We start from the raw sequence: 21,737 nt of genomic DNA on the forward strand, positions 1-21,737 counted from the left end.
GAAATTACACAACAGTACAGCCATTGTGAGGGGCCTCTGTACCCATCATCTATCTTAGTGGTCCACAGGATGAAAGACCATAATGCATTATATAGTGCATGGTAAGTGCCTGCTGTGGTTCTTCCAAAGTTTCATTTTTAGTTGAGGGTTTCAAACTTTTTCCTTATTTCAAGTTCAGCTATCCTGAAAAATACAGTTAAAGTTTTACAGTTAATGATTTACCAGCACATGTGGTATTGTTAGCTAGCTCCCTGTTTTTTTATAAAATAAGATGAAACTTTGAGTGAGTGAGAGAGTGAGAAATATTTTTTTGTTAAAAACTACACACATCATGTACCACACGTACAGATATGACCTGCAGTCGTAATACTCGTGTAGCATTATACTAAGATATTGCACTGGAATTTGGATAATTGCACAAAGTGGAAAAACAGTGTAAAGTCTTATTGCATAAGGGTGAAACATAAGATGAATATGATGATAAATAAATGACAAATGATAATGAATAAATAAGATTTATTGCCTGAGATATATTGTTCTAAGTAGCTTTGATGTTGTAAGTGGTGGGTGGTGACAGGGACAACAACAGCGTTATAGTATGCTCTGTTAAAATGTCTGACTGCTGTCTCAACAAAGGACCTGTGGTAACACTTACTGCGGGTGTAGCAGTCTGTTGATGGTTGATGAAGGAGCTGCTTAAAGCCCCCACAGCCTCACACAGGAGATGAGATGTCTTAAGATTGACGACAGCTTGGCTAACATCCTCCCCTCCCACTCCCTCCCTCCATGGAATCTAGAGGACAGTCCAGGACAGAGCTTGCCCTCTCGACCAGTTTATTGAGTCTTTTTCTGTCCCTCTCTGTGCTTCCACCTCCTCAGCAGACCACTGCAGAGAAGACTGCTGATGCTGCCAGTGTCATTAAATATCCTATGCACACCTATATGCACACTCCAAAGCACCTCAGTCTCCTGAGCATATGGAGACAACTTTTGCCCTTTTTGTGCCGGATATCCGTTTTGTCCAGCCAGTCCAGTTTATTATTGAGGTGGACACCCAGGTATTTGTACATTCCCACCATCTCAAGATCCAGTCCCTAGATGTTCCGGTCCCTAGTAGATTTTGTTGCAGAAGTCTATCACCATTTCCTTGGGTCTCACTGGTGTTAATGTGATTGAGCTCACACCAGTCGACAAAGTCCTTGATGACCTCCCTGTATTCCTGTTTATTCCCTTCGGATCCAACCATGTATGTGTATCATTGGAGAACCTCTGGAGGTGACAGTTACCTGTGTTACATCTGAGGTCTGATGTGCACAGGGTGAACAGAAAAGGAGTGAGCACTGATTCCTGTGGGGCCCCTGTGCTGCAAACCACCACATCAGATGCACAGTCAAGAAGCCTCACAAACAGTAATTGTGGTCTGAAGTCAGTGGTCCACACATCCAGGTGGCAGTCCACTCCTGCTCCCTTTAGCTTCCTCCTGAGCAGTGATGGCTATATTGTGTTGAGGGCACTGGAAAGATCAGAAAACATGACTCTCACAGTGCTTCCAGAGTTTGCAAGGTGAGAGAGGGATTTGTGCATTAGGTAGATGACTGCATCACCCACCCAGTACTGGTTGACAGGCAATTGTGGATGACTGAGTGTGATCCTTTTCATGGCTTCATCAGGTGAGGTTAAGGCTGAAGTGGTTGGGCACCTCAATTGTACAGCTCTGGTACTGGAACTGCACACGAATCTTCCACAGGACTGGAACGTGCATAGCCACCTTACAGAGCTGATCTGCACAGTCCTTGAACAGTCTGGAGCTGATGCCATCTGGACTTGGCTTTCCTACCTTGATCTTCCTGAGTTCCTTCCTCACCAGGTCAACTGGAGGGAGTGCGCAGTAACCACAGAGAGGGTATGATTGGGATACTGATTGGTCTATACTAGACTTGTGGGTGGAGGGCTGCGGGGAATTTTCATTGTGCCAGTAGTTCATTTGCCCATTCGCAGCTTCCAGGTCCTCTCCAGACCTTCCTTGCATTGTTCTGTTGTTAGTGCTCTTCCATCTTCCTCCTACAGCTGCCCTTGTCCTCCCTTATTTAAGTTCCCTTTGTACCCTCCTCAGCTCCTCTTTGTCCCCAGATCTAAAAGCCCTCTTCTTTTCATTCAGCGGGGCTTTTAGCTCGGGGTCACCTAGGATTTGTTATTGGAGAAACACGGAACTGTTCTGGTAGGCAGAGTGTTCTCTATACAAGTTTAGTCTGTAATACAGTGAGTTGGACTGTCAATGTCCTCTCTGTATGGCCTACAAAGTTCTTCTCAGCCGCTGGTTTCAAAGCAGTCCCTCAGCTCCTCATTGTTTTTTGCTTTTTTTTTTTTTTCTTCCGTAGACAGGCAGGAGGTGTTCTAGCTCTAATTCTGGGGGTAAACATTTCAGAATTGAAATTACTGCATATAATAAATGTTTTTTCCCCAGATAATTTATGTTAATATGCTGACAGTGATAGTGTTTAGCTGGTTCAATGTTTAACATGATGACCATCTTATTCATTAGCACTAATGCTGCTGTAAGCGGAATGGGAACAAAAGTTGCTGGTGCTATTAATTCATGTGGGTGAACCTTGTCACAAAAAAACAAAAAACATATTATTGTTTTGCCAAACATTGCGCCACTTTTCCTCTTTCATTATGTCCTTCACAACATTTTCTGGGATGATTTCTGTGATTTGGGGGTTGCCTCAAGTCTCTCCCCTGGGCTTTAACTTGTCTGACAGGCCCTTGATAGACCAACAGTTTGCCTTACCCCTCAGTCATGCCTCCAGGGAGGAAAGTGAGGTGGGATCAATGTGATTATGTTGATTCAGTGTTTGCAGCCCCTAAGCAGGTTAACCTCTTTGCTCTCATGGGCCCGTGGGACCTGCCAGTCACTCCCAAATGAAGACTTGTCCAGCAGGCTTGTCAACATGTCCCAGCTCCATTTATCAACAACTTAGTGATACAGTCATTTTCAGGCACAGTGCATTTTGTCAACCTTATACATATTTGTAATATGAAATCTTGAATTTGTGTGTAAAAATGGAAATATTCTGCAGTATTTTCATTAAATGACTGTCAAGTGTGAAATATTGAATGACCATTATGATAATCATAGCCATATCACTCATTAACTGAGTTACAGAGAGACTAATCTAAGTTCGAGCAAGACTTCAGAGCATGTGAAGTATTTCCATATTGCATGAATTTGTTTTTATGTTTTAACTTGGCCATTTAAAAGCTTGTAGCAAGTGGTGGCACTAACAGACTATGATAGCACTAATTATTTTGTCTTATTTGCATATGGTGCCGGTTAAAACAAAGAGGCTGTTAAAACAAAAGTGGCAGCGTGTTTTACCGAATACAATGGGCAATAGTGTTAAAAAAAACTAGTACACTGTTAATGGGGGAAACCACCAACACATCTGCATTAAGTCTGAAGTATTCTGTTCACCTCCTCTAGAGTAGAGAAGAGTAGAGATAACAAAATGTCAAAAATAGCATTTTTGGTGCAGGACACCAACTTAAAATAGGCTTTTTCATATTGTTTATTTGTAGGGTAAAGTTTGTCTCGCGTAAATGCTGGTGAGTCACTCCATGGCACACTCATCTGACAGTCGACATCATTCACTTGTTAGAGCCTCTTTTTTGAATACTATAAGGTCATGTAAGCTCATAGATTATCTCTGGAGGCACTGATACTTGTAGATTTTCATCCTTCTCCAAGTGATATTCCATGTATTTATTAAGTAAATGCTTAAACTTTGGGAGATAAAAAAAAAATGTTTCAACAGCTGCAGGAATGATAAATAAAATAAATGCATTCAGTAGCTTATGTCATGGGTTTTCCCAAGGTGACAGTGGTTATTTCAAGCATGACAGCTTAGATTGCATCTTGAAATGTAGGGTACAGTCTGTACTATCTTTCAAACACAAAATGTAAAATGAATCCATAGGTGTAGAAAGAAAGAAAATCATTTATTTTATAATACTGATAGCTTCTAAATAAAACAAGTACTGTACCAAACTAGTATCCTTTTACTCTGGCTAATAAATACACTGCAGTTGCTGAAGTGTGCTGTGATTTTCCTCAAAACTGTGGACTATCCCTAAACTAGCCAGTTACTATTCAGCAGCAGTGCAAGCTGTTTGAATATTTGTAAATTCAAAATATTATTTGGCTTTGCCATCTTATAAACCCAGATACCTCAAAATATAGATCCAATATCAAAATGTCCCTTGTTTTATAAGGACAATGGGTCTTGCTTATCTCTTAGATAGTTTTCAGTGTGAAACATAAAACCAGAGCCAGTGGTGGGATGACTGTGTGCTTAAAAGCACTTCACTCTATTGGATGATGACACATTAATGAAAAAAAAAAAAAAATCTCTCACAGAGCCTCTAACAGGCGGAGGCACTGTATGTAATTAACCTAATTATGTCTGGTAATCTAAATTGAAATGCAGTGTAAATCCAGAAATTAATGCCTACTCTGAGCTCTACATGTAATCAACTTAATTTATATTCTGGTGATGACAGAGCACAACTGAAAGTGTTTTTATGGTCTGCTTCCCCCTTTTTCTTTGTGTCGTCATTCTTCACTGATGGCGCAGGTCCAAATCACACCTCCCCTTCCTCCTCCTCCTCTGTTTCTTCCTCTTCTCGTGCTGGATGGACCACCACTCCTCGGAGGGAGGACACATACTGATGCTCTCATTGTTGGAGTGCCAGCCACACCGCAGACCCACAGATAGAACAAACAAGATTTTCCCTAAGCCCTCACACCCGCCTCCCATTTATGCTCCGTCTGGGCCCTGTCTGCCTGGGAAAATCTTAACTGATCTTATCAGGTGTACCTTCTGGAGGCACAGAAACCTATTAAGAGTTTGAATGTTTTCTATCCAAATTTAGAGATCAGATACAGGGTTGGATTTATGAGGTGAGTCAGAAGCTTTATAGTAGTAACCTTCAACTACAGGTGAAGGTAAGGTTTAAATTATAGAGGAAATGACTAACTTGAGCTAAATGTTATCAGAGGGGATGGATAATCCAGTCTGTAATAAGATAACTGAGAAAAGTGTGGATATTTAACAACATTCCAAGCGGTTCTAGTGGTTTTAGTAGAGTAATGAGACACTGTCAATCACGAGTCTTCATAGAAGTCCACCATTAGGTTTTCATATTCAGTCATATCCTCATCATTTGATTTCATACATTCAAACATTCTCTTGATCAAGCAAGGTGACTAATGCATTTCACAACCAACAAACCACATAAACTTGACACAACCTCTGAAGCAGTACGAACATATTTCCTCTTTTATTTACATTCCTTTTCAAATGTTAACATTTTTCGCTATAACTTTTGATCAGGTTGGCATTTTTTTTCTCATTAAAATAAATTGGCACAAGTAAAACATATGTAGACAAAAGTTTATTTACACCATACAACATTTTGTTTTTAAATATTTTATACAGAGCTGCAGATGAGAGAGCTTGCTGGGATCCTTCAAGCAGATTCTGCAGTATTAAAGTTGTGAAATATATTATTTATATAAAAGTGAGTATTATCTTTATTGCATTTAAAGCAATGAAGAATGTAGCTTGACAAACATTCATTTTAATATGACAGAAAAAATCCTCTTTGCCTCCCATGTTTTATATTATAAAGTAAAAAGTGTAGTAATGGCCAAACAGACTGTTATAAACTTTTTAAAAACCTGCATAAATATATACATTGTGCTCCCGGGTCAAGTTTTATGAAATCAAAACTAGACCCAATGAAGCTGGGACGACATGGCATGTCATTTGCTTTGTGAGGTTTCTTCTAGAGAGATTACCTTTTTTAGCCAATTCCTCAACAGATAATTTGAAACACATGATGGTAAATATTGTACACCAGGCTGCCCCACACTAAGTACACTAGTGAGAATACAAAAAGTAACACTGATGTTTTTTTCCCTTTTTTTTTCTTTTTTCTCTCTCCTCAGTCCTTATATTGTATTGGCACATAATGTCCCTGCCACACTCGTATTATCCAGATATGTATGCCAAGGCTGTTAGAAAAGTCTGTTGCTTTATTCAGTGCAAAATACATCCCTTTCTCCTCCTTTCCTAGTTTGCATTTTCTCCTTCTTCACCCTCTAGACCTCTGTTTGGAAGTCTCCTTCCTGGACGTCTAAGGGTAAGTTGACACACTTTTCCCACTCTGCAGGCGTCATCTCCAGTGAGTCCTTGGTGTCAGATTCTAGTACATTCATAGTGGCGTAATTCTGGTACTCACAGGTTGGATTGTAGCTCTCCCATGGGTTCTTGTTTGGCATTGCCTTGTCCTGTGAACATGGCCAGTGGGGTGTGATATTAGTGGCATGATATCCTCTGCAGCAAAACTGTCATTTTTTTTACAGAGAACAAAGACTTTTCCAGTGAAGTCAATTCATTCAAAAGGGCATTATATGAATTCCTACCCATTGCTAATTGAAAATAATGGATTAATGCTGTGGAAAGCATCAAATAACAAAAGATAATGGTAGTGTATTAAATGTGAACATGCTTACACTATTATCATGGATTCATAGCAGAACTGTATTTTCCCCAAGCTCAGTAACTGGTGTGCTATATGGGCTTCATGTGTGAGCAATTCATCTGAATGTGCTCTCAGTGACAGTCCCAAAGACACTATTGCAAATAAGGGAGAGAAGCTGCTCCCAGTCAGGGAATACAAAATGGATACTAATGTCTGCAGCCAGCTCTGCAGTAGATTTATTTGGGGAAAAAATGAAAAAAGGGGAGTGAGAATGTATTGTAGTTATCGTTTCCTATACAAAAGAACTTGCACTGGTAACTAAGCAACGGACCTCAAATTACATTGTGCTGTAGGGGTGATTGAAATGTGAGTGAAAAAGGATTACATGCAGCCAAAAGGCGGCTGTGTAGCTGACATTGTCTAATAGTCTGGCTGTGTTTGGTCACCAGCCCAATTTCTGTTTGTTACATTCAATACAGAAAACATTGCTGCTTGTCTGAGAGAGATGGATAAAGCTTGACATCCCCATTGTCTACAGCTCCACCCAGGTGTGGAGAAAGATGGTGGGACTTTTGATTTGTAGCAAGGTCAGGAAGAATTCTCATAATTCGCCTGACTTCTAGAAGTGTGACAAAGAAGAAAAGTTTCCCCCCACACAGTTGCAGTACGAGAGCAGTGAACTTAAGGTAATATTTGCATAGATGTTGATAGATTAAATAATCTGCCATGCATTAATGGAAAAAATGATGGGGTTGCTAAATAGATAAATGTGCATGTAAATAAAAGTGCATTCATGGCCTTGCATTGGAATGGATGCACTCTATTGCAACAAGATTACCAAAGGTCTTTCTTCCCTGAGACTGGCCTTGTGGAGAAAATACTTCAGTGGTTTTAAGGGGCAGCCCCTTCACTCGCCCCCCGACAGCTGCTGGCAGGCCCACTATGTATAGGAAGGTTCACTTCCACATGAATACTTTAGCTACATAACCACTCATTTGCACAATCACACATTATGTGTCCTGCACCGGATATCTAAATAGGGTATTTGGATGTTACTCTCTTTAATTGGCTGACAGCCACCCCCCTGGTTTCCTGTTACTCACCATGCTGCCCATATTTGGTATGTCTCGAAATCGGTCCAGGGTTTGAAATTTCTGATTCAGTTCCTGGAACAGCTCCATGTGTCTTTTCCTGGTGTGCATGACTTTCTGCAATGGCAAGGGTTTTTTCTTTGGTATTGACAGCCAATAATGGAAATGCATCTTCCTCTCCACCCCCTTCAACTCTGATCAATTTGTTAGTGTCATGGTAGTTTACTTATAGGCCAGGTTTGAAACAAATCTACTTGTCTCTGCATATATACAAGTGACTGCCAAAATAAAGGAAACACAGAGATAATTAACGTTAGGGTGATAAGACACTGAGAGCCTGAACTGTTTCAATTTGCAATGGCTGGGGTATCTAGATTAAACATAATTTTTCAGTGACAAATTGCCTCATTTAGAGTTTTGTTGGTGTAAGGGAAATCCTTATAATCAAACCTTGGCACAAATCTTCCATTTTAAGGGTTGGTGTGCATCTAAACTAAAACAAAATGCACCCCACGCCAAAATAGCTGCCAGGGACCTCATGTTTCCTTTACTTTGAAAGAGTGCACAATATATATGCAGTAAAGCCTGATTTAACAATGCAAAGGAAATGCTAAAACCTGCCAAAGGGGGTTTGAATATGTGTTTGCAAGCCAATATAATAACTGTTGAAACCAGTGGTAAAATCAGATGTGAAATGTGCAAATGACTTTAAAAGCATACATTTTGAAAATCAACGTATAGCTAATGGATGTAGGAGATGGAGGAGGACAAAATGTAGATGAGAACTGTTGCCCTGTTTGTCAGTTGACAGCCTTGCTTTTACCTTAACTACACAGCATGTCAATAAATCTTGTTGAGTCAAGGCTGTGTAACTCCAATAAGCTTAAGAGGCACAACAAGTACTAGTAAATCAAATGACAAACACAACTGCAAAAAAATGGCTTTTCTCTGCATAAAAAAAGCTAGATGCATATACTATGGCAAGAAACATTTTTCTACATACCTCAAAGTCCAGATCAGAATATCGTGACTTTCGTCTCTGTAAAGATAAAACATGAAGATGTTAAGTTATGAAGTAATCAGTTTAAAAAGATATGTACATTCATAAACGTGTGTGGTTAAGTGTTTATTGCAACTCTGCATCCTCTGCGCTTCATCCACATGAGCATATGTACCTCTAAGGAGCTCATAGATATTGTAGACCCTGTCTCACTCCTAGAAAGCCCCGCAGTTTCCTCCATCTCAGCGAGGAAGTTCTTAACAGCCGTGCGAGGTTCAAAGGGCAGGTTTTGCATCTGCTCTGGAGCGCTAGGATACTGCTGCTCCAGGTTCACATTCATGTGGTCCATGCCTGACGGGCTGATATTGAAGTCAGGGCTCATCTTGTAATGCATCAGCCTCTCGTGTGGCAGCGTATCCATAGTGATGTTCATCTTGGTGTCCTCTTTCAGGAGGGTGGGCACGTTACCTGGCCCTGACACTGCTGCTGCAGAGGCACGAGGCATGACTATGTAGTCTGTCTCCATCATTTGACCCTGCGCCGAGTGGCCCTCCATGTCATGGCCGCCCATGTCTTGGTCGCTCTGGCGCATGGCGTCATCGGTGCACAGGTAAACAGTGCGGCGCATGTCAGCGTTGCTGTCAGCCATGCACTGCTCTTTCAGCTCACCCACTCCCATCGGCATGTGCAGAGCTGAAGGCTGCTGGATAATCACTTTGGAGATGATGTTGCCAGGCAACGTGGAGTAGTTGAGGCCCTCGGGGGCCTTCTCATCCTCTTCATCATTGAGAGAAATGCGGGAGAGGGTGCCTGTTATGGTGGCGGCACGACAAGAGCCCATGTCTTTGTGGAGTGCTGCAGGGCAGAGTGATACAAGGATTAGTCGGAATTTCTCAGTATTGTCAAAGTTTGTCTGAGATTATCCAGCATATGACCAAAAGAACAAGAGAATTCAATATGAACCAATTCTCAAAGGAGTTACTACTGCAGAGGGAAAATGGTCAGTAACTGTGAATAAGCACATAAATGAACGAGACATTACCCCTACATACAAAGGGAGACAGCAGCAGATACAGATATCTCTAGAGGATGTAACAATAAATTAAGAAGTATGCACTCATTCTCCCTGCCATTCAGTATATGGCATCCTAATCCCAAATTAGTGATTGGTGATGACCTTGTAATGCATCAGATATTCTATGAGACAGCAGCTGCCTATTCAGAGATACCTCCTGGTTATAAGAGCACCCTGTCCTGCCAACTGAGGATTTTAACCTTTCCCTCATGAATCACTAGGAATTATGTTGCCTGTTCACAAAAAGGGCCTGCAAGGAGATTACAAGGAGAACAAATAATATGTAATACATGCCTTTTTGTTCGGGTCTAATTTAATGCTCTGTGTGGACATGTGGAAAACACTCTGAGTCTGGTATTCACACTGAAGAATTCCTCTGATCAAAGTTTACACTTTTACTCTGTAGGGTGACACTGCAGAATATTACTTCTGCTGCTGAGAGTAATCCCTTTTTGTAAACAATCAACTCATCCTCTGTTTAGCCCGGGGAGTAATCTGTAAAGTGCATTCCTCTCACTGCAGCTCTGCTTTGGTCTGAATCTGATCATGATTTATAAATGACAGCTGTCTGCTCACCCTTTTTGTATTGGGGATGTCCACTTTAGCTTTACAAGACTGCACAGCATGAAGTAACGTGGGTCAGAAGAGCCAGACAGCTCTTTTCGTCTCTTAACAAGCTGTGTTTCTGAGAGCTCTGAATAATGGTTAGCTTGGTTATTCCCTGCAGATCCATTTAGGATGTGCTCTTCATTGGTTTGGAAGAGACTGGAGAAAGGCGAGGGCTTGTGCCAAGTTGCCACCACTAGTTACATGCGGCACAACTTGCACAATCTCTCAGGGACATTTATTCAAGAGACTTTTATTGAATCATATGCTTGTCTACCAACAATTAACGTCGCTCAACAGTACAGAACATCTAGATGCAGGAATCGGGAGGAAATATTACCTTCCCACTAGTATGTGCTAAGCCTCAGAGGGAAGACAATCCTCCCAAAATCAGCCACGTAGCACCTACGCACCTATTCTATAACAGCATCAACATGTTAATGAAAAACATAATTACAAAGTGTGACTGCCAGAAGATGAGAAAAGCTGCTGTTCACATTTATTGCAGTCATTTATTGCAGTAAAGCTGACAAATACAGTGAATATCCAACAGCTCTCTTTATACTGTTTTGTTCTCAGATTAAAGTCAGTGTTTTGGTAACTGTGAAAAAAACTCCTGTGGGGATTGTTGGTTGTTATGTAACCTGAGCTATTTTTTACTGTCTAACCTCGTTTGGGGGTTTTTGTACAAGCAAGGCAAGGAGAATCTTGTTAATAAGAGACCATCTGTTTACCTGATCGGCAGGCGATGTCCACATCTTTCTCAAAATCCGTCTGTAGATACAAGACAGTCAAATGGTCAGTATTACTGAAAGTATAGCCTTTTATATATACTCTATATACACAAAACCCCAGGCATCCTCCTTTGTGAAAGCCAGCTGTAAGATTAGGATCAATAATATTTTTTTTCTAATTATTTCCCATTGCTTTAGAAAAATGCAAAGCAGTCATTTTTCCCTGCTTCATCCTAACAATATATCAATAAAACCTCTACGGAAAAAAATGCTACTGCAGCAGCTGGGAAGCATTTTGTGCTCGTTGCTAATGACTGTATTGAACCAGGGGGCCCTGACACCATTCTGCTATCGTGAAAACTATTTCACTCTGAGGGGCATTAGAATACTAATGGCAGATCATTGCTATGATGTGCCAGTGGTGTCGTCGTGCTAGATGAAGAGACTGGTGTCCCATTTCAAAGGTCAGGATGGGAGCAGTCCTCTATTACCCTGCGAGAGGAAATGAGAGGGATGCATGGCAAACATGGACACCAAGTTCAATCAAACAGAAATAAAGGATTGGGCTCAGGGCCTACGAAAACCAAAGGAAACTAATGCCATTTATCAGAGGGCCAAGTATCTACCCTGCATGTAATTGCAGCTTTGCAAACACGGTGTGTGGTAGATTATAAACCTATGGGAAACAATGCCTCATGTTTTAGAGGCCATATTAAACTGAATAATAAAGACATTTAAAAAATTGCATGAAGAGCACAAGTTAAATTAGGGTCAAACGGGTGTGCATGTGTATTATAAATAACCAAGGAACATTGGGTCTTCTTAAATTATAGAGGAGCTAATAGTTACAGATAACAGAGGGTAACTGTGCCTACCATTATCTGAGCATGCCCATTAGGGAAGGTTCCTGTTGCATCACCACTGATTGGGTCTTGGCAGTTTCTGAGCCGACATCTGAAAGCATCTTGAACCTAAGAACATGGGGAATCAGTTTTTCATCATGTCCACAATACTGCATATGGCATGTTTTTTTTTTTTTTTTAATATGCCATTGAAAGTTCATTATTGCTTTTGTTGTTAGGTCTTGTCAAATCTCAAAAGATACATTGTTTTACTTGACAAAGTAGAAACCTACATGGGCTCTATTGCTGGTTGTGATAACTTCATGTGTTTAGGATTAATTTGTGATTTGAGCCAATCTAGTCCCTGCAACATTGCAAATTATATTCCCCTAGTATACAAAGGTCATGGGTGAAAGAGTGACAACTTAAAATCATCCTCTACCTCTCTCCGTAGGATACAGTGCACCATCACAATGACAAAACCCTGCAGTGAGTCAAAGACAGCAAAGAGGATCTGAAAGAGGATGGAGCGCTTGTCTGTCATGGCGAGCACTGCAGACATCCAGGTCAAAGCCAGCAGAGGTAGGACGACACAGGAACTCCACAGGGACGCCCTGTGGGGAGGGAGGAAGGATTGTGTAGAGGAAATAAAAGCAAGCAAATTGGTGTCGATGTCATTATATGTCGATCCTGCTGAGTAACATTTCCATCAGGGCCTTTCTGCTCCATAGTAACAGCAAGGCTTTAATGTGTAGTAGTAATGTACAACCTTTACTTTAAAATAAGCATGTAACAACATGTTTACAATAACAGATAACCCTACGCTGTAAGTCTGATGTCCTGTGGAACATCAGTTTACGCTGCAGTGAACTGCATGTTGGTTTAAATTGTAGAGGTGGACACGCTGTACATGCCGAGACTCTCTGTAGCATCGTCTTATTGATTCAGAGACACTGACAGGCACTTACATTGCATTGCTAGCTGTAGTTGCTGATAAAGCAGTTGTTGATACAACACCACATTTGGCACACTTGAGAGTTAATCCTGTATGCGGCTCACTCATCTGTCTGTGGGACATAGAGACAACAGCATGACAAACAACGCTAACAGCCACTACCCCGACTTTCAATTCTCCCCCGTCAAATTAGCAACAGCAGAGGCAGCCAATGTGTGGGCGTTTTAATGATTTTCATCTTGGACTGATTCTGCCAAAGAAATACGAAGCTATGTCGCTCCCGAGAGAGATATGACCTCTTTATGTTTATGCCTCTAATTTCTTTTCAGCTGAAAGAAAAGGAGGTCTAAATTTCCATATGTATAAAAAAAATCAAAGCTTATCTATATTTTTGCATGATGTTAAGAATAAATAATAATAATAATAATAATAAAAATGTTTAGAAGAAAAACAGAGGTACTAACAAGGATGTGCTGTCATACCCTGCTCGATGCTTCAGCTTCTTGTCCAGTATGCCATCTCTGGACACTAGTTTATTAAACACCAAGATACCAATCACCATGTTGACCTGTCAATGTGAAGGGAACAGGAAAATTAACTTTTTCAATAAATCAACTGCAACAAGATAATTTCAAAACCACAGTGAACTATTTCTTCTAATTTCCCATCTTGACATTCTCCATAGGTATTCAATGATTGATGTTATTATCCCGCAGGCATTTTTTTCTCGATTTTCCGTCTGTGCTGAGCTTTGACCTCTAGCTTCTATTGTTTGCTCATCTCTGTGACATTTCAGCCAGTGGATGAGGCATGCCCTACAAACTCAGCCCAGCACAACAGCCTTAAGAAAAGATCTGCCTGACAAGAAACACTTGTCTTCTCAAAGGCACCTTCTCCTATTATTAGCTGTGCCTACACTAATATAAAACTGAGGGGGATTTACAGTAACATTAGGCTAACAGTCTATTTTAAATCCCTCTGGTTGAGATAAAGAGTTCATTAACTATTTACACAAATACATTTGGGTAAGTTTTTATTCAGCACTTTGTTATTGTAAGACATTTGATTATGATGTTACAGTATCAATGCAGTGATAACAGCAGTATGGTGTTTATTCTCAGTGCAGAGGGGTTTTCTGCCATTTTTGCAGAGATTAGCTTGTGTTCCTCTGAGGTTTATCACAAATGAAAGCTACAGTACAATAAGCCTTCAAGTCTTTGTATGTTATGCTTAAACTTAAAATCTGAAACCACACTATTTCAAATCCCACCACAGAACAGAGGTTTGACAAAGAAAACCATTACTCAGTATTCATTGTCCTCTGTCCCTTTGACACAGACATAGTGATTTGCAGAACACACATTCTATGTGTAATTTCCTTTATACAACTTATGTAAATACAAGATGATTAAAATACCCTGTTTTTTAATTAATTTTCTTTTTACAAATCTGATGCATAAATACTTAATAAACTCACATCTACATGAAGCGCCATTAGGGTGAATGAGAAATTGCTTAAGCACACTGCACTACTTTTTCTTTGAAACCAGAGTGTGTTCCTCCTGTTGGGCATTTTCATAGCAATATTTTCTTGGGTTTTAACACAGTGCAGTTGAACCACATTGATACTGTACCATCACTAAAACTGCATTACGATTTGTGTGCATCTTGCTATTTGAAAACAAGCAGCAAAATGTCAAGTTTATTACTCATAAACTATGCAAAGTTTTGTGAACAAAGATGAATTCCTTGTATTTGAAATCCCTTGTATTTTCAGGATTTTAAAGTAAACTGGTAACTGGTGTCTGAAACATACCAGAACAACAGCAGCTGCAGGTCCAACAAAGGCATACAGGAGCCCACCCTCCAAAGACAGCCAACAGCTGCAGGGAAAGCAGGAAAAAACAGTTAACTCCCACCAAGGCATTAACATCCAAGTTAATGGCGCACACCAGCATACAATTGTATTTCCCTTGATTGTCAGGGGAGATGTGCCATATGCTGTACCTCCATTTCCAAAGTTTCACGGGGTAATAAAATGCTAAAGAGATTTTAAGCAGTGTTTATGCGTTTGGTATCCAGCAGGGATACAACTCAGATGAAATTGGGGTCTTGCTGCGCTATTTTGAAATTTGATTGGGTTCATGGGACTTTGTTTATGGCACTATTTACGATAAGTAAGCCACTGCAGAAGCACTTAATCATGACTCTAAAGTGTTACCATGAACCCACTGCATGTGTGCAGAAGAATCCATTCAGATAAAAAAATTTTAAAAAACTTACTATAGGGGTGTCCCGTAGCCTTTTGTTTTGGTGAATCCCATTGAAACAGCGACCACTAAAGCTGGTAATCCTTAAAAAGAGAAAACAATCAATTCGAGCAGTTCTAGTTGCTTTGCAGAACAGAGAGCATAAACCTACTTCAAAAGAAGTCATCCTCTGTGCTTTCCAGTCATTAAACAAAGTGCAACTACATTCACTCCATTAGAAGCTATAGTGTAGTGTGAGACTATACAATCATCTGAGAGTATATGACCAACAATATGCATTTCAGTAATTCAATCAACATACTGTACAATATTCCATTAAGTGGCAGCAGAGAACAGACTGTACTGTGCTTTGACAAAATGGCAGCAGTGCATTGAGTCCGGAAAACCACGCAGTGAAATTTCATCACTGTGCTATAAGAAATTTCACCACCTTCCACACACTTTTATATGAAGGATTTTTTTTCTTTTGCTGTATGGTTCCTCATTATAGATTGGTGTAATGGATTTCGGTCCTTACTACTGTGTGCTCAGAATATTAACGCTTTTTCTCTCAGAGCTGCACAGGCAGGTGCTATTGATGTAATCAGTTTCCTGGAGGCACGAGGCGAAGACCCTGTGGCCATCCAGTGCCTCTCTGCAGTGCTGAAGAGGTAAAGAGTGCCGAGTGTACACAAGCATGTCATAAATCACCGCACAGGCAACAGCCTGGTGGAGACGCTGCACTTCAAACAGGCTGAATTAAGAGACAACAGGTACTGTGTGCTGCACGTCACTTAAGAAATCAGTTTGGAAAATGTTTTTGTCTCCTCTTTGAATACAGGTTGGGATCCATAGAGGATTAGAGTAATTTTATTTTCAAGTCATTATACGCAAAAATAGTGCTTATATTATATAATGCATTTTTATTGTCACACAACAGGACACTGACCATCCTTTGTGTCATTAAATTGTTTATTATGGTGTTTTTTTAGAAATCTGTGTGATTGTAGAACAGCCTTTGTCCATTTTTTGCAGCAAGCAGTGGCACTGCAATGACTAAGAGAGCCTTGTTTGTTGCTAGGTAACAAGAAGAATGAGTGTGGGCTCTTTCATAATCAAATTGATTTTTTTTTAAAGGAGAGATTTCTAGTAGTCTGTAACAAAAAGAACTCTCTGGATGAGGATTCATACTGACATTTATCAAATGAAGAAAGAATCTTTAAAAATCTTTACATTTTTTGATACAGATATTTTGCCTGCCTTATTGACAGATATGTACATACAGCAGTCATTTGCTACTGGATATGTGATTGTCATTATTTTATCTTTTTGTGGTGTGATATTAGAGTACAGGGATCACAGTGTGGGAGGCAGTAGAAACTTAATTATCTAAGATCCAGACTGATTAAAATCTGTCGCAATACAGATAATAAGCACATTATATTAGCTGCACATTTCTACCTGTATTTCCTTTGCAAATTACATGGACATTTTTTACAGATTAATGTTACAAATGATCAAACATTAGATTCTACAAAGCATTTCAGAATATGTGTTATCATATAGCTCGAACACACACCAAGCAAGTATATAAATTCAGTACTTCTTAGCTTTGCAAACATTTCATTCTCTTGAACTCTGTTTGTAGTGTATCAGATCAGATACTCTGCTGCAGTATACTGTAAATGCTTGACACACACCCTCTTTATCAGACATAAGGTCATTGCAACCTGCTATGGGAGAGCCGCACCAGTCTGTCTCCCCCCACTGCTCAAGGCCAGTCCGTTTACCCAGCCCTCAGAGAGCTTGACTGGAGCACAAAAGCATCACAACAAAGAGCCTGATAGGATGAAGATCTGGCTGCCCCACAGAGAGGATGAGAACAGCCGACCGAAAAGACATACAGTTACTTGGAAAGACACCTTGGACAGAGACCTTGAAAGAAAATGGCAGCTGTGAGGTATAATGGGAGATAATGGAGAGGTTTAGGGAAACATGCTGCTTGCTTACCCCAGCCCAGACACAAAAAGCGCTTGCGGATGAGCCTAGTCCGAACCTTTCCCGTCACTGCCATGTAGGACTGCCAAGCTTCTGTGAGTACCCAGCAGAATGATGCCAGGAAGAAGAAGTGCAGAAAGGCTGTTGTCATGATGCAGACGCCCTATTGAAATAGGAAAAAAGGAAAAAGGGTCAGGAAGAGAAACATTTGTGACTGTGGATTCAAACACGAGCTTCACATTTACAGAGATGCAGCTCACTAGCAAACCACAGCTAAAAAATATAAAAATGGAGGTGCAGCTGTGACACAGTAGCTCTGCAGAACAAAAACAAAATGCAGACTCCATCAGATTCCACAAGTATTCCTCTACATGATTCCTGTAAAGGAAGAGGCTTCCTGCAGAGTCGCATCGATTATATTGATATTTCTATATTCCTGTTCTCTCAGCACCAACAGCATTTGCCCGTCTAGACCATCCACCGAAGTACCAGCCTGTGCAGTGAATGAAACAAAGCTTCAGTTTGAACCGCAAGTGGCAATAGTAGTAAAGATCAGAGCCAGGCTAGCTGACACAGAAAGCCATGGCGTAGCATTCCTCCGCACTAGCCCTCATTAGTATGCTGGGGATCCCACCTGGAGGCATGTGAGCCAAGGTCAACTGTTTTACACAGAGTGGAGGGGAACAAACCACAACACTGCTCGAGTGATACAGAACGTACGCGTTGGAGGCAGCAGATTGCATTCAGGCTCCACAATGTGGCGGCACTTTTCAGCTTCATTAGCTTGTCCATCTTTGTTCCGCACAGAGGCATCTCCAAATGGGATTGTTTAGAAGAGGATTAGAAATAAAGAAGTCTCCTTAAGAATTTTGTCATTGCACACTGACATTTGTGAGTGAGAGGAGATTAAGCCTTTTCTCAGTTCAGATTGTTTGCACTGTGAAGCTGTGGTAATCTGAGTGATACTGCACAAACGGGGGAAAGATTGAAGTGTATCATCTTATCCCAGGGCGTCCACACCATACTGTGAGATCTCCCATACACTTTACATCCCCACTGAGAAAACCACACTAAATCCATCCATCCCCTGTTGTGTTCATGGGGTTCACACGGAAGAATAATCCTGCATTACCTCATGCCTAAGAAGTGGGAAATTCTGTTTACCTACACCCATGAGGAATATTAATGACTTTACTATAAATGTGGATTCAGGTAGAAAATATTTCTGAAAATTCATGTCAGATGCATTCAGGTGCAGTATGCATGTTATAATCCCACGATGTATTTCTAGCGTCTTTGACACTTAACATAATTGGCAGGTTTATGGTTTTTAATGACCAACTTTAAAGAAAATCAGTGTAAAATGAGAAGGCTATAAAATATAATCACCCTGCTTACACTGATAGGATGCATTAAATATATACTGTAATTTTCCGGTTCACAGTGGCAACAAAGTATGATAACATAAAGGCAGCAATGTCAGATTAATAGTGTGTCACAGTTATGTATTTACTTAACTACTGGCCAAATGTAATTGCAGAAAAGATGCTACTGGGAAAATATTCTATGCAATTGTGGTGGCATAAAAGGTGAGAGCAACACATAATATGAGTGTGTTGTCTTTATGGCCTACTTTGACAGTCAGCATGGATATTTATCAGTGACATGACGACAATTCAGCTTTAGTGAAATACTTAGTTTGGAGCTGCAAAGATGAAAGTATCAAAGCAATGCATCAAATCAAAGCATGTGAAGTTCCCATGACACACTGCCACCTGCTCAAGTGGTAATTACAGGTGCGTACAGCTGCTTTTGTAAAATCACACACACTTGCTATAAATCTTTGTTTAATAAGCTTTGGCTAAGGAATAGCATTTACTGTGCTATATCAAATGTGTTAGCATACTACTGTGCTGTGTGTGATTATTATTGGATAAATATGTCAAATCATTGAGGAAAATCTTATATGAGAGGAAAAACAGCCATTTTACATACTGATATTTAAGGGAAGAGGAAACCATGTGAGTCTGTCATATACAGTAGCTATGCTGCCTGTAGACTCACATCCAGAGCTAATTCTAGTGTTGCTGTTGCTCATGTGCTGTCCAAGGTGCTGAAAATAGAGCCTGCCTTGTTTCCCGGAAACAGGTCATATGCAACCACAATGTTTCACGGTTCACTTGGGTACCTATACAGTCCGATCTCATTAGTCCTCGAAAATAAAAACTAACCATTTGAAAAGAGAGAAAGGTACATTATGTGGACATTATGATAGCAGGATGTATGCAGTCATACAAAAAAACGAGGTTGAAACCTGGAGTTCACACTGCCCTTTAGAAAGGCAAATGCTGGGAGATGCTGAGCGCGCTGTGTCAGTATCCATGGAAACAGAGGAACTGAGGAAGGGACCACATTAAAACCTTGCAGAACTGATAGACATGAAGGTAAGATTAGGGGGTGATGGGGTGTACTTCCAGGCGGTTCAGTAATGGCAGTTTAAGGCCAGGACAGGAAATGTGAACAATTTCTCATTGTGCCCTGACTAAACTCTGACTAAAATGTCTGGGCTGAGCCTCAGTGCTCTCTCAGATATTAGGAATTGAAAACCTAATTGCCATGAGCTGTTGCACACTGTGCTTCGTAATGCCATGACAGGCCACTGAAATGGAAGAAAAGGAGCATTGACATACTGTATTGTAGTGAAAAATAAAAAGGGATTTCAGTTTTGCTGAGAACTCTCTCTTCATAATTGGATTAAACCAATGTTGACTTGGTGATTAAATTATTTCCCTCAGAGCTCCAGGCATTATTATTTGCCAATCACTATTCAGTATTTAGTTATTTATATTATTTACAAATTCATTAACTGGTTGTATAAAAAAATGCAGCAAACTTTCATGCCAGTTAACAGTGCAACTTTTAATTTTTTTTTTTGGCTATTATTGCAAAAAGCTCTTAAAGAGATCTAAGAATTAGCTTGCTGGGGAGAAGAATATTAATTGCACTGTATCTGCAGTATAGTTACGTGAAGAATCTGAAATAGACCTTGTAACATTACTTTTATCTTCCCAACTGCTCTGAATCAGTGTGGGAGGAGGAGGCTGAGGCAACAAGTGCCCCAGTGCTTTAAACAGTAGGTGCTTGGGTGGAGGACAATAAAACTCCAAATAACAGAGTGGTGGTGGTGGCAAAGTGTTGTTGAACCATGGAGAAACATGAAACAGAATGCACCAACTTTGCATACCAGAGTGAGAAAATGGCTACTTCTACTTCCTGCTTCATGGACGTACCTCACACCAACCTGAAGTGACCTCATATTTATGAGACTTCTACTTCTGCCTACTTTATGTCAATATGTAACACTCTTAAACAATGCATACATTACTCTGCTGAATCTCAACAGAGGCTTCCTGCTGTTATAAAACTACTACCAAGCATATGGGAATGAACTGCATGTTATTTACCTGTTACTATCCACCAGCTTTGATAAGCCACCTGTGATACATGACATGCAGCTTGTAAAGAAAGGGCGATTATTTTTTAATCTTCTAATGCATCAGGGAGTTTAGGTGCCTGGGAATCAAAAGCAGATAAGGTGTACAAAGTTGTTTTTATTACAGTGTTTGTCTTAAAAAGAACTGTGTCCGCTCACTATGCTTAGTTCTTACCAGATGTAACTTTATGACATGCACAGAGCCAGTTCACATCTTTCCATAAAAGCTAACAATTTCCTCATGATCTGTTTATTAACTTCTCTGAAAGGACAGGGTGACACATAGCAGACCAGGGATACCTTGACCCCCACTCACTTAATGTATTTTACTCATTATCGGATGAACATTTTACAGGAAAATCCTCTGTAACTCTCAGACTCCCTGATTCTACCTTCCCTGGCAAAGCCAACAGAGTCTGCCTCTCTTTGTTTGCCTTCTTTCCATAAACCAAGATGAACAACGACAGAGGACAAAGGAAAAGCACAGACAGGCAAAGGTGACTCACTGACTTCCTGCTCCCAGAGGACACCTCCACAGCAAAGAGATGATTTCTATTAGATGATGAGCAACTCTGAATCCACAAACAGTGGAGCCAATTATATACACTTCTTACAAGAGTTGGAGGAAAAACAAGTGAGGCAGTGTCAGGCAGCATGGCAATTAAACCCACACAGGGGCTATGTTTTCTCCTCTTGTTGGCCTACCACTCAAACATTGGGTTCTACAGTATGTCTGATCAAACAGACGAAATATTTCTCAAATATTGTTACTACAGGAAACACACATTCAAGACAGAACAAAGGAACGATAGTAATAAACTCATTGTCCTGGAAGTTTTATACATCACACCATGGAGAGCGATAAGACAAATACAGCTTATTAACTTGACTAGACCAACAACAATGTATTTTGCTGTGGGTGATGATGGGACTTGGAAGAGCTGGTTTATTTTGGTGCCTAATTAAAGCTTAAAAATTGGGTTCTTGAGGCCCTGTGAAATCAGCAGGTAAAATCCTTGTTCAGCTATTTGTACATTTTATAGTATAATTTAATTGAACTCTTGTTTGCAAATATGTTAGCAAACAGATGCAGAGCAATATAAGCATTTATCTGGAATCACATTTTTGGCCAGCTGATAAACTGAAGT

The 21,737-nt window shown here is 40.3% G+C and overlaps 1 protein-coding gene across 7 annotated transcripts in view; it reads right to left on the reverse strand.

Moving 5' to 3' along the window:
• Positions 1–5,313: 5,313 nt before the first annotated feature.
• adgrb3 (adhesion G protein-coupled receptor B3) overlaps positions 5,314–21,737 on the reverse strand; it is a 110,100-nt gene continuing 93,676 nt past the window's right edge. For 4 of the 7 annotated variants that reach the window (XM_018693214.2, XM_018693215.2, XM_051076933.1 and 1 more), the window contains 12 exons: positions 17,109–17,259; positions 15,133–15,202; positions 14,666–14,732; positions 13,314–13,417; positions 12,863–12,961; positions 12,337–12,508; positions 11,928–12,023; positions 11,053–11,092; positions 8,813–9,492; positions 8,641–8,676; positions 7,650–7,754; positions 5,314–6,352 (listed from right to left, as the gene is read on the reverse strand). In XM_018693214.2, the coding sequence (XP_018548730.1) occupies positions 6,164–6,352; positions 7,650–7,754; positions 8,641–8,676; positions 8,813–9,492; positions 11,053–11,092; positions 11,928–12,023; positions 12,337–12,508; positions 12,863–12,961; positions 13,314–13,417; positions 14,666–14,732; positions 15,133–15,202; positions 17,109–17,259 (1,809 nt within the window). In that variant the 3' untranslated portion in view covers positions 5,314–6,163. The remainder of the gene's footprint in view (positions 6,353–7,649; positions 7,755–8,640; positions 8,677–8,812; positions 9,493–11,052; positions 11,093–11,927; positions 12,024–12,336; positions 12,509–12,862; positions 12,962–13,313; positions 13,418–14,665; positions 14,733–15,132; positions 15,203–17,108; positions 17,260–21,737) is intronic. The other 3 variants (XM_018693217.2, XM_051076932.1, XM_051076934.1) reach the window with 3 other exon arrangements.

Source organism: Lates calcarifer, linkage group LG16_LG22 (genome assembly GCF_001640805.2).
Source record: "Lates calcarifer isolate ASB-BC8 linkage group LG16_LG22, TLL_Latcal_v3, whole genome shotgun sequence".
Classification (NCBI taxonomy): domain Eukaryota; kingdom Metazoa; phylum Chordata; class Actinopteri; family Centropomidae; genus Lates; species Lates calcarifer.